The sequence below is a fragment of the Sesamum indicum genome, linkage group LG3 (genome assembly GCF_000512975.1).
Source record: "Sesamum indicum cultivar Zhongzhi No. 13 linkage group LG3, S_indicum_v1.0, whole genome shotgun sequence".
Classification (NCBI taxonomy): Eukaryota; Viridiplantae; Streptophyta; class Magnoliopsida; order Lamiales; family Pedaliaceae; genus Sesamum; species Sesamum indicum.
The window spans coordinates 21,124,922-21,138,497 of record NC_026147.1 but is presented as its reverse complement, the minus strand read 5'-3'; the positions used below and the strand labels follow the sequence as shown (position 1 = coordinate 21,138,497).

The following is a 13,576-nucleotide window of genomic DNA, read 5'->3' as shown; positions in this document are numbered from 1 at the left end:
AATCCCACCAAGACAAAAATGCCCAAAAAAGGACATGATTAGAACCCAAACCAAGTTTTCTTGGCCTGAAATTTGCCGCCTGCTGGGGCGGTTAAAAACTAATGCTAACTCCACCTATCATTCTCGCAGAAACCTTACCATTTCCTTCACATAAATTATAGATATCTGCTACCTATCTAAGATAAGATTATGAAAAATTTCTTTCCTCCTCCACACTAAACCACACGTCCATCATTAGTTTAAGCAAAAAGGGACCCAAAAATTAAAGCTGACAAATGTTCGAAGATGCATGAAAATTTATCTTATTATATGTTTTGTGTGTGTTGAGGGGGAAAGAAAAGGAGTGGAAACTGAAAAGATGAGATAGGCCCCCACCCCACCCCACCCCCCTCCAAGACTGAACTGGTTGCCGCTTTTTATAGCATTCTTTCTGGTTGCTTAACATTTGACACGTGTCGGCGTTGTACCCAATCTTTGTATGTATATATAGACATAAATGTATCCCTTACTCCCATCCAGGGTTCAAAAACAAAACCATATCACCCCCCAAACTGAATTTCCTTTTCTTTGAACTTCTTTTTTAATCTTTCTGAACTCCCAACTCTTCCCATTAACATTTTTTGTATCTAACATCAAGAGAAGAAAGAAAGATTGCCTATAGCTATGTGCAACTCTAAGCCTAATTCTTCCCCTTCCTCCTTCATTTCTACCAATAAAAGCCATCTCTTAAACCCCAACAAAACCATGGATCTCCTCATTGATGATCAAGAACTTCATCGCTGGCCAAATCCTTCTGAGGTACTACTAACATTACACACACACACACATACACACATATATATATATATATATATATATATGTAATTCATAAAAGGGATCTTCCTAGTTATTTATCTATGTTTGTTTCATGTTCTTGATTTCAGGCTCTTGAAGAAATCAAAGAGATAGGAAAAATATCAGGACCAACAGCCATCACTGGGCTAATACTATATTCAAGAGCCATGATTTCGATGCTTTTTCTTGGATACCTTGGTGAACTTGAGCTCGCAGGCGGCTCTCTTTCCATAGGGGTTGCGAATATTACCGGCTACTCGGTGATCTCTGGCCTGGCCATGGGCATGGAGCCCATTTGCGGCCAAGCCTACGGCGCTAAGCAGATGAAACTACTCGGCCTCGCTCTGCAACGAACCATCTTGCTGCTTCTCACCACCAGCATTCCCATCTCCTTCATGTGGTTTAACATGAAAAGAATCCTCTTATGGTGTAATCAAGATGAAGAAATCTCATCAGTTGCTCAGACTTTCATCCTCTTCGCCATCCCAGACCTCTTTTTCCTTTCATTGCTTCATCCTCTGAGAATCTATCTCAGGACTCAGGGCATCACATTGCCATTGACGTACTGCTCATCTATCTCAGTTCTGCTTCATGTCCCGTTGAACTTTCTCCTGGTGAAGTATTTCAACATGGGCATTGCTGGAGTGGCCTTAGCAATGGCTTTAACAAACCTCAATCTTGTTCTATTGCTCTGCTCATATATATACTTCTCAGGCGTGTACAAGGGATCATGGGTGGCCCCGAGCCTGGACTGTCTGAAGGGCTGGTCGTCTCTTCTATCCTTGGCAATTCCCACTTGCATTTCTGTCTGTCTCGAGTGGTGGTGGTATGAGCTGATGATAATGCTTTGTGGGCTCTTATCGAACCCCAAAGCCACAATCGCCTCAATGGGAATTCTCATTCAGACAACTTCATTAGTCTATGTATTCCCCTCTTCCCTCAGTCTTGGAGTCTCAACCAGAGTAAGCAACGAGCTCGGCGCCAGGCGGCCCGCCAAGGCCCGCATTTCGATGATCGTTTCTCTCTTCTGCGCCGTGGCGTTAGGCGTCGCCGCCATGCTGTTCACCACGCTTATGAGGCACAGATGGGGCAGGTTTTTCACAGGAGATGCCGAGATTCTTGAGCTGACGACGGTGGCATTGCCGATAGCTGGGCTCTGCGAGCTCGGCAACTGCCCGCAGACCACTGGCTGCGGGGTTCTGAGAGGAAGCGCGAGGCCCACCATTGGAGCAAACATCAACCTCGGTTCATTTTACTTGGTTGGAATGCCGGTGGCGTTCTTCATGGGATTCGGGCTGAAACTGGGGTTTGCTGGGCTGTGGCTAGGATTGCTAGCAGCGCAGGGGTGTTGCGCATTGCTAATGCTCTTTGTCCTGTGTAGAACAGATTGGATTCTACAAGTAGAAAGAGCCAAAGAACTCACAAAAGCTCAATCTTCTTCTTCATCTAATTCTTCTTCTTCTGGTTCTTTGCTGCCAGTTTCAACAGCAGAGACTAAGGAAGTTACCAAGAAAAGGGCTGACAGTACTCATAATAATCTTGATCAGATCATTTTATGTCCTAATGATGAGTTTGTACTAAAGTCATCACCTCCTCTTGAAACAGACCCTCTCATTATAACTACACAAGTTCATCATCAATAGGGTAGCTTTCGATTTTTTTCCTTTTTCTTCTTCTTTTCTTTTTTCCAAAATTTGGGCCCCTTTCAGATGATCATGATCATGAGGGCGGCTGATGTGGAAATTCTTGAATTGGATTTTTACTCCCATTAATTTCTTGTACCTTTCTTCCTTCTCCTCATTGTACTGTACCCTTACAGTGTAGAGAGTAGTTTTCTTTCCACCACCTCCCTCTTTTTTCTAACATATAGTGCTGCTGCTCTATGTTCTTTGTTTATTCCTCCTCTTTCAGACATCATTAAATTACCTTTTCCTTGAATTTGTGGGCTGTAATAATATAATATAATATATATATATATATATATATATATATGTACATTGTTGGGTTTTTATTAGTTTTCTCCATCCGTAGTGTCAGAGAAAGATCGATGATTAGAGAAAACAAAAAAAAAGGGGGGTTAAGGGTTGTTTTAATTTAAAAGAGGATCCGCCTGCCCTTTTCTTTCTTGTTTCCAGCTTCCCTATTAGGTCACGACATTCTCTACCTAAAATGGAAATTTAGCATATTCTTCCTCTACCATAAATATATAGTTTTTATCATTTAACGTTAAGACACCAACTTTCAACTTAATTCATTTCATTACATATCTTAGTTCTTAATTTGCTTATTTAATGTTCTTTTCTCTTTGCAAGTTTTACTATTTAATTAGCAATCGAGTTATTACTGTAAATTGTGTTGCATCTCCTATTACATTAATTTGATATATATATATATATATTAGAGTCAATATACTTTTCGTCCCATTAATTTTGTGATTTTTTCATTAATAGTTACATAAATTAAAAAAATTATCGCTTTAGTCATTTCGTCAGAAGTATTCTGATGAAAAATATAAAATGCTAAGTACAAAGCTATTAACTTTTCAATTTTCTGAAACAATTAACGAAAATTTCATAATTAATGAGATATAAGTGCACCTACTCTAAGATTCTATATAAAGTATTTTTTTCAATTTAATGTAATACATGAAATCAAATTTAGAAGTGTAAATTAATGAGCGTAGAATTAAACGAGAAACGAAACATAACATCATTAATTTACAATATGACAAAACCTGATCTATGAAGTGGAGTATATAATTAATTTATATTGATCACTGACTAACTTTATTTATCAAAATCAAGCAAACTCCAAAATAAAATTGATTCACAGTATAGAAAGAGCGACTAATCACAAAATAAATAATGCAGAACTTCTATTTCTTATTTTTTTTTATAAATTTATTAATTAATATTTGTTAGTGATTGCTCTTTTCCAAGAGGAGACTTCCCTTTCCAGTACTGCAAAGCTCATAACTTTGTGCTTTTCTTTTCCAAGAGGGATTTCATGCTTTCCACTGCAACCTTACTTCAAAAGCCACTGCCCATCTTCATTACTTTCCTCATTTCTTGCAAACTTTATTACCCACATCTATTTATGGAGAAATCTATGCACTTTTTTTCATGAGCATATTTCTCAATTTGGGAAAAGTTGAATCACCAAAATTATACTTTGGGTTTTGTTCTTTATATAATTAATTTTATTATGTCATTTCAAGAATTGATGACTACTCTACTCACTTTGCTGTTTCTATATTTAATTATTTAATTTCTGACACTAGTAATTAGTAATTAATGGTTTGATTCTTGCAATAATTAGAGTAATGCCTAATTCTCTTACTTTCCACTCATTTAATCATCACTAGTTTTCAGTATTATTAATTAATTGGTTGAATTTTATATTTAGTCCTGTAATTATATCTGTTTGGCATCCTATACTCCTGTAAAATTTTGTGAATTGTTTTGTCTTAAAATTGCAAAATTAGAAAAAGGTGGAGTTATAATCCTAACAGATCATAGAACTAAAGTTCTAAATGATTATAATTATAAATCTAAAAATACTATTAAATGTTAATTAATTATAGGGATAATTATACGCTTCTCCAATGAGATTTGGTGTAATTACATATAAATTTCCTATGGTTTGAAAAACTACATCTAGTATCCTTAAGGTTTGTTTCTGTTTAATAAATAAGTCCCTCCATTAGTCAAAATTCACCGAATTTACTGATTTTAACAAAAAAAATCGAAAAAAATTCTACATGTACCCCTAATTGAGTTATTACTAACTTATAATGGGTCAAACAAGTGTTTTTATGGTCGAATTACCCTCATACATCTTCATGCAATAACACATTTGAGGAAGTATATTTTCGCTGTTATAAGGGTAGTTTAGTTTGGAAAAACTTATTTGATCTGCAATAAGTCAGTAATAATTGAGAGTAAATATCAATTTTCGTTAAGTTTTTTTGTTAATATCAACAAATTAGTGGATTTTGACTAATGGATGAACTAATTTGTTAGATAAAAGCAAATCTCAGGGGTGTTGGATGCAATTTTCTAAATTATAGAGAACCTACATGTAATTACACTAAATCTCAAAGGAGAGGAGTGTAATTATCCCTTAATTATATATATTGAACTTTTCCAAGGCAGTTGTATCTTTTCCCCCCATAATTTCTCGAATATAATAGTTTTCATAATTGTGATTTTGTAAGCCAATAAATTTTTTTTTTTCAAAAGTTTTACTAAAATTGTTACTCCAAAATTTATTTTAAAAAGCTTGAGAAAAAACAACCTTGAAGTTAATTTTCTTGAACATGGCATCTTTAAGGAAGAACCCAACTCTTTCTCGGGACTAAGAATGTGGAACATTTTCCCATAAAAGGGTAACATATTTATTTATTCGTTCTTGTAAATAATTATTTACCATATCGATCATATTAGTAATTAAATTAAACTATCTATATATATATATATATATATATTTAAAAGTTCACACACACACACACACACATATATATATAAAACAATCCTCCTTCATCCCATTTTTCTTATACTTCCCTTTTTTTTTCTTAATAAAGTGATTAACTTTATTATTTTCTTAAAATTAAATAAATGAATCAATAATTAATTTACTAAACAAAGAATATATTATATAATTAATTCATTAAAAGATAATGAATAATTGAAAATGAATTTACATGTCCACGTTGGTGGAATTTAAACTCGTTGTCATGTATTTGTGATATTTAGGGACATTTTAAATAAGCTTCAATTTCATTATAAGAAAAGCAATATTAGCAACAATATCATGATCATCTAATATAAAATTTATTAACAGTATTTATTTATTTCTCCACAACTCAACCAAAATAATATATATATATATATATATATATTTATCTTATCAGTATACATGTATGACTTATTATTTAAATAATGACAGCTTTATATATAATTTTCTATTATACCAATCTAACACTTTTGTGAAATTCTTGTCATAATATAAAACTGTAAATATTATTATTATGATAAAATAAAAAATAATTATCGCTCATTAATGCATATGATCATAATTTTTATATCGTCACATGAATTTTTTTGGATAATGTATTATATATATTTTCTTTTTTTTGTAGTATATATAATATTTCTAATGCATCCCCCAACAACCCCACCCCCCAAAAAAAGAAAGAAAAAAAAACACAAAAAATCTTTCCAATATGTGGCTTATATTTCGAGGGCAACACAAAAAAATACTCAAGAAAATTTACTTATTACACTTACCATCTAAAATATGGTAAGCCGAAAATGGACCAATAATATAGGGACAGATCAGAATTAATAATACAGAATAAAAACATCTAATATATATATATATATATATACATATGCATGATCATCATTATCATCTACGAACTTCAAGATTTGCAAGTTAATACTACTTTAGCATAACAAATATATACATATATATGAGATCACCCCATGTATATAGGTGTATGTATATACCCTACGTAGAGAGAAAAACAAGAAACCTTAACATTTGAACACATATATATATATATATATATTCTTCTAAGTTCAGCTATTTGTGAGTGTGTGTGTGTGCGTGAGGTGCATGTATCTCTGTATGTACGTATATGCGTCCAAATGCCAAACAGAGCATGCATGCAGTGATAACTGATAATTGGTAGTAGTGGACTTCAACAACTATCATCCATCTCCTATACATACACACACATATATATATGTGTGTAGAGAGAGAAAGAAAGAGATGGGGAAGAGGAACATGAGAAGAGAGAGAGAGTGGGGGGGGGGCCTGGTTGTAACTGAAGAAACAAAATCCAGCTATTATTACTCCTGTCTGCTTCTAACATGACAAACAATTTGAGCAGTGTTCCCCCCCCCCCCCCCCCCCCGCCAACCCCCCAACTCTCTCTATTTCATCACCATACACAATACAAAGAACAAATTAAGAGCAACCCCCACAAGCCTGCCTAAAATTAGAGTTGCATGTTTTATCTACATGCCATTTTAGGTTAAGCATTCCCAAATATATATACAAATATATATATATGTATGTATGTATGTATGTACTCATATTTAATTGGGTCCCATATTTCTGTATATATATATATCTTTTTTAATTTATTATTTTTATATAAGATGAGTTAGTTGATGTTAATTTAGTGCATTTTGATTTTTAACATCGTGTTATAAAATGTAAAATTATGTAATGTACGTATGTTTGAATTTGTATTTTTATTACTTTGAGTATCACGCGCTCATGAATATCATGCATGTTAGGCAACACGCGCTACCTATCTTTGTCTACACTAATTCCAAAATTTTTAGTTCAAAACTTAATTGAATCATATATAAGTAAAAAAATCAATAATATATATATAGTGTAAATAAATTAATTATATTCTCCGAAAAATAGATAAATATATAAAATTATAGTATGAAATACGCTCGATTGCTTATCCATATGTAAATATATGTGTGTGTGAGAGGCAATGAATATATATATGGAGCCCGACAATTTCTTGTTCTTATTTTATTTTATGTCTATATATATATAATTGTGATGATATATAAACTTGTATTGTACGTATAATTACAAAGTTAGGTCATATGATATTTTATAGAGTTGATGAACATAATAATAATGCATGCTTCCAAACCCACCTCTCATCTCAACCTTCCTTATCTGCTTTCCGCATTTTCAGATCTCTCTTTTTCCAACTCTCTCTCTCTCTCTCTCCCTCCCTCTCTCTCTCTCTCTCTCTCTCTATATATATATATATATATATATATATATTGATTCGGGTCGAAATCTGTGCGACTTTCTTGGTTAGATGGACTGGTCCTCCAAGGAGCGACCTCTCCCAAACTGAAGTAAGGACCCTGAGAAGAAAGAAGCAGATTGTCAAGTTTGTTGGAGTGGCCCTCAACTAAAACCCTCCAATGTTTAAGTCAATGCTTGATATTAAGATCGTGTAAACAGGTCGCTATTGAGCTAGCGAACCTGAGCAATCTAAGATAAAGAGTAGTAGAAAGGGCGTACCATAAATACACTAAGCATGGAATATTTATAGTGTAAAACTGGAGATTCTGTTGGTCCAATAGATGTCTTCCTCGTGTCCCAGGTTGTCAGGATCGGGTCGCTGGACCTTACCTGATCAGGAAGACATGGGTCTTTCAGGTAAATCTGCAATTCAGGCCTCTTAGGGGCAAAACAATCTTTTTCAAATAAAATTAGGGTTATACCGATTACACATGTATATTATAATTTATTTTATATTTTATATTTTATTTTATTTATTAGCATCACGACCTGTATAAAAATTATATCATCAATTTATATAAGATAAGATTTTATGCTTCTGACTTGTATATATATAGATCGAAATGCAATAGGAATTGCGATAAAAATTCAATGCAATATATATATATATATATATATATATGTGGCACAGCTAGTTCTTAGCATCATCAACTTGTTGGCATGGATCATACACATGCACATGCACCAGTACCATTCATTTCTTGACAATTCATTCATTATTGTCCCGGCCGTCTAGTTTTTATCTTTCTTGATGCATATATAAATAGAGAAAATATATAATTAATTCCGTCAAATATATATTCATTATATATAATATAGAAAATCTATTATCAATTTAGGAACATTAATTTTCATTTTTTTTACCTAATTTATAGATGTGTTTCTATTTAAGATACTATATTTTATCATAAACACAAATTTTATACAATTTTATCAAGTGTTGGAGATATATATATATATATATCAATATTTTGTAAAATGACATTAATTAATGACGACTTCAAAAGTTAAATAAGTTTGTCAAAATTTTTAAAAAAATTGGGTGTCGATCTTTTACTTTCAAAGATTCATTTAAGATGTTATATAATTAAGCATATTTTAAGTTCACTCTAAAAATATTTTTCTGATAAAAAATATTTTAGTTACCATTATACAAACTATTATATCTTTTTAACAAAATAATATATAGTTTTAACAATTAATTGACAATCAATTAATAACACAAACAAATTGTAAGATAGAAATGTGTGTATATATATATATATATATATATATATATTGGGAGGTAATTACTGTTTCTTGGCAGATGACTCATTCCATCATGATTAGTATTAATTAAAGAGCCAAAATGATTATTAATCGATGAAGAATATAAGGGTTTTGGTATCACAAATGTCAAATCAGATAAGGGTTTTGGGGTACTTTGATGATTACCATAAGATAAAGAGACAAATCGACATGATTATGGTTGTTGATCATGTTGGAAAAATTGACAATTATACATATGGTTATCATTGGAACAACCTTTTATATATCATCATAATTTCTACATCTACAAATGTCAAATTCATCGAATAAATATTCATCTATTCTTCAATCCATTAATTATTTATTTAAGTTACAAATTAGCCTGCATAATTCCATTTTGATGAAAATTAACGTGTTCTTGTCTCAAAGTAATCATTTTAATTTGATCGGAATTAGGGATGGTAATAGATCAGAGCTATTTTGGTGAGACTTGAACCAACAGACTGCTAAGGTTTTTTAGTCCATGAGATAAAAGGTTCAACATTTTTAGTTATTTGCTTTATGTGATTTTCAAAATAGTGCCAACATTGAGAAAACTCCATATATTTACTTCTATGCTTTACGAGATTTTTAAAATGGTTTGAAAATTGAGAAAAAAACTCTACACATTTAGTCCCACAAATACTATAAGGTATAAAAAACTAAATATGTCGAGTTTTTCAATTTGAGATCGCATAAAGTAGAAGCTCTTCCTCTTTTGACTAAAAGTGTAATTTTTCTAATTATCCCACACAATCTTGAATCAAAAGATGCATAAAGTTGAATCTGCAACAATTAAACTCTTATTCTAAAGGACTAGAAATGTAATTTTGTGGATTGCCCATTTGCTAAAATCATGTAAATTCAAAACCTTGTCAGACCCCCTTATCCTATAATGGTTTTCCAAGTAGGGATAAGAAAGAGCAACACATATATATACACACACTTAGAATCCACTCTTTGCAATAATTAGTTTTTTATAAAGAAAAAATAGCAAAAGTACATTATCTCATAAACTTAATTAGTTCCACCATTAAGAAGATAATTATAGATTAGCACATAAAATAAATGTATTAATTAGACCTTATTACAAAAGCTTCAACTTTATTAGGATTATGAGAATCTTCTTAGTGGTGGGATATTTCCACTTCCCAGCACTTCCGGGAATCAAATACTCTTTTACGCCACATTGGATTAGTATTAATGTCGGTCGACTAATCGCCACGTGCAGCTCATTTCTTGACCCTTCTACTAATTAATATGATCCGCGTGTTGTTCACAAATTTTGACACGTTGTATATATATGAGTTCATGAGTTCGAATACGATTATTTTGTTAATTTTTATATAAATTTATTACAATATATCATTTTATTATTATTAAAAACGTGCGTTGTAGAACTATTTAAAAACAAATATTAACAAAAGAAAATACAAAATTAAAATTTCATTATGGAGTTACAAAAATGAGAAAACAAGAGCAATATCCCACAATCCCGCTAGAAAAAATTGTGTCTTGCATCTGCACAACATCCTCAATCTCTAAATATTAAGTAAATGAAATTACAATATTATGCACTATAGATGTAAGAAAAGGATATTACAAGAAAAGAACAAAGTAGTAATTAATACAATTTTTTTTTATAAAAAAAGAGCCGCCCCACACCATAGGTGCATGAAAGTGGTAGGGTACGTTATATGCACCATTAAAATTAAAATTGAATAAAAAAAAATACATGCACAACTTTTAATAACTCTTGAAATATTACTTAAACTGTTTGCTACTAATATTTAATTAACAAAGCACTTTTCAGCAAAAGACGTGCCCCAAAACAATAGTTTTGGAATATTCGAATTTATTAATAACCATTAAAATTAATTAATAGTCACATTCGTCCCTACACATCGGCTTCATACCAAAATCGCTATGAGCATTTATGCTCATTTCCATGTTAATTAACGTCTTTTCATTAGTCCCTGAGGAGGACAGGTAAAGTGGCTTATCCTTCTCTTCTCCCACACCTAAAAACTATAATATAATTATTTAAATAAAAAATTATATAAATATATATAATTATTTAAAAGCAGACGGCACTGATCACTACCTGAGGCTGTGGCCACTACTATAACACATGTTGAAAAAGAAAAAGAAAAAGAAAAAAAAAAAAGACTTTATTCCACCCATTACCGAAAGTAACATTTTTTTTTTTTATTATCATTATTAATTAAAAACTCTAAAAAGTTGAAACAACATAGTTTGATCAATCTTAAACGCTTTTGCTGTTGAAACTCTAATTCAAACTGGATTGGTGTTAGTTGTGAAATGATGGTGAGAGGAGTATGTACGTATGTCCATTTTTGTTTTTTTCTAAAATTATATAAGATATGTTTATCTTGACGAGAAAATTCAATGTTTTGATGATTAGAGGTATATGAGACAAGGCACTCACATCGGTCCAAGTACGCTATATATGTTGTGGGATTCATGCAACCTAATTCTTTTGCAATGGATCAATCTTTCTACAGGACAATTATATGAATGTCCAGCTGCACGATTGTAGCTAGATTTTCATATACTAGTCATGTGTTTTGCAGCATGATTTGTAGAGTAAGGGCCATCAGATGAGGATCGGACGGTCTAGAAATGAGTCGTGGTCATGTCATTCTTGAGTCAAGGATAATGGCACTATAGTAGTGGCATGTAGAGTTTGTGAAGAATGGATTTCATAGCTAGCATGCGTGAAGACCTAGCACTCGTACTATTAGTCGTAGTGATAATAGTAATATATAGCGTATATATATATATATATATATCATGCAAAACAATATGAGAGAGATGTAGTGATTTGGATTTGGTGCACCAGTTGTAGTAGAGTCTGTCCATCCAAAACCGTTGGATAAAGGAAGAAGGGCTGATGAAACGAGACTGATTCAAGACGTTGTTCTTCCTTGCATTCAAAGATGCCAATCGTGTGGCGTTGAGAGAAGTGCTCAGGAGGGTTGAAGCAGAGCCGTGTGGTTTTCCAATGGCAAAAAGGGGTTGGTCCAAAGAATGGCTAGAAATAGGGTCCCCCATTGCTATAGTTTCTATCAAAGGTGGACCATTTTGGACTGGCAAATGCACTAAGGAACAAAAATAATCTATTGCTTTTTAGGGGGTGGGGGGCGGTCATTTGTAGGCATAATGTGTAGTGTGCTTTGAGGGATGTAAGAAGTTTGACAAAATTTGGGCAAATTCTTGTCTGTATCCAAAGGGCCTTTTTGTGTTTTCTTGACATGCAATAGAGCTGAACCCCCAATTGGTAATGTCTGAAGAAGAACCCTCTTCTCACGTGGCCCACATTTTGTTGTCTGATCATCCACCCAATACATGCACAACAACTTCTATTGCTATCCATGATGATCACAATAAAGCAGGAACGTAGTCCATCCTTGTACTAAATTAAAAAGCTACTTAATTCCAAACGGTAATCCCACAGAAAAAGACACTTTTAACGAGTGCAAGAACGTCGGTGCACGATGCGTGGAGGGATTAACTTTAGAAAACACAGCCGATTCTTGACTCGATTATGCTTTAACTTCACGTACTTAGCTTTGAAGCAAAAGGGAAGCAATCCAAAGGTACCACGCAGGGGGTTTGACAAAATTTATGCCTTTTTCGTGCAATTGTTTGACACAGTCCCACGTTGTTGGGTGGTTTGACTAAAACATCCAACATTTGCCTCAATCGTTTTTGTGCGTATTTTATTTGGAAAATAGACCAATTGGAGAGGGAAATCGAGGATTAGAAAGTGGCCAAAAAAGGAGTCAGAGAGATATTAAAGAAAAATGGATAGTCCAAGACTTTTCTTAAATACAAAAAATTTGAGTGACATCAGTTTCGATCGTAATTTATTGGTTTTAATAGGTTCTAAAGATTATAGATCGCTTAGAGGCTCTGACCACAACCATATATTTGAACAGGTCCCAAGAATCGGAACAGAGCTCCAACAATTATAGGTCACTTATAATACTCCAATCACAACCATTGATTAGATCGATCGCTAATCAGCACAATCACGCACCAGCACAAGCCCCAAAAATCATCAATCAGTCAGAGAAATACTTACGAATTATCAACCAGATACAGTTAAAACACATCCAGAGAAAGTCAAACACATTGTCTTCTTTCTCATAATAAACAAACCCTTCTTACCAACTAGACCGTAAGCCAAAGAAGCCACAAACATCATAGAAAGTGGCAACTTTCCAAGATAATATAGTTTCATTAAACAACACTTGAGTGTTGTAGTGGGGTTAGCGCAACAAAGCCAGCATCATTTTTTTTCTTTTTCTCTCTTTTTAGTGGATAAAACAGAATGAATAATATTGTTGATGAGTTGACGACCACTACAAGCACAAGTCAAACGAGACAGAACGGTCATAGGATCAACGACAACTATGGACATGATGAGGATGTTCTTTGACAATTCTATTAGATATTTGATTTTGAGTAGATGTTACGTGTGCAAATGTTGTGCTGGTAGATGTTATCATATTTAGCACGTTAATCGTGTCTTGGAAGCAACGAGGAGGAAAAGAAAGAAGCCGCATTCTCACTTAGT

The 13,576-nt window shown here is 32.9% G+C and overlaps 1 protein-coding gene across 1 annotated transcript; it reads left to right on the top strand.

Moving 5' to 3' along the window:
* Nucleotides 509-3,064, top strand: LOC105159060 (protein DETOXIFICATION 48). The gene is made up of 2 exons (XM_011075996.2): nucleotides 509-798; nucleotides 924-3,064. Exons 1-2 carry the CDS (start codon nucleotides 664-666, stop codon nucleotides 2,475-2,477), a joined length of 1,689 nt encoding a protein of 562 aa, XP_011074298.1. The 5' UTR covers nucleotides 509-663; the 3' UTR covers nucleotides 2,478-3,064.

Bases quoted from the DNA above. Each gene is read 5' to 3' on its own strand.
- LOC105159060 (XM_011075996.2), top strand. From the start codon at position 664: ATGTGCAACTCTAAGCCTAATTCTTCCCCTTCCTCCTTCATTTCTACC. The intron at 799-923 runs GTACTACTAACA...TCTTGATTTCAG, and splicing joins GCTGGCCAAATCCTTCTGAG to GCTCTTGAAGAAATCAAAGA.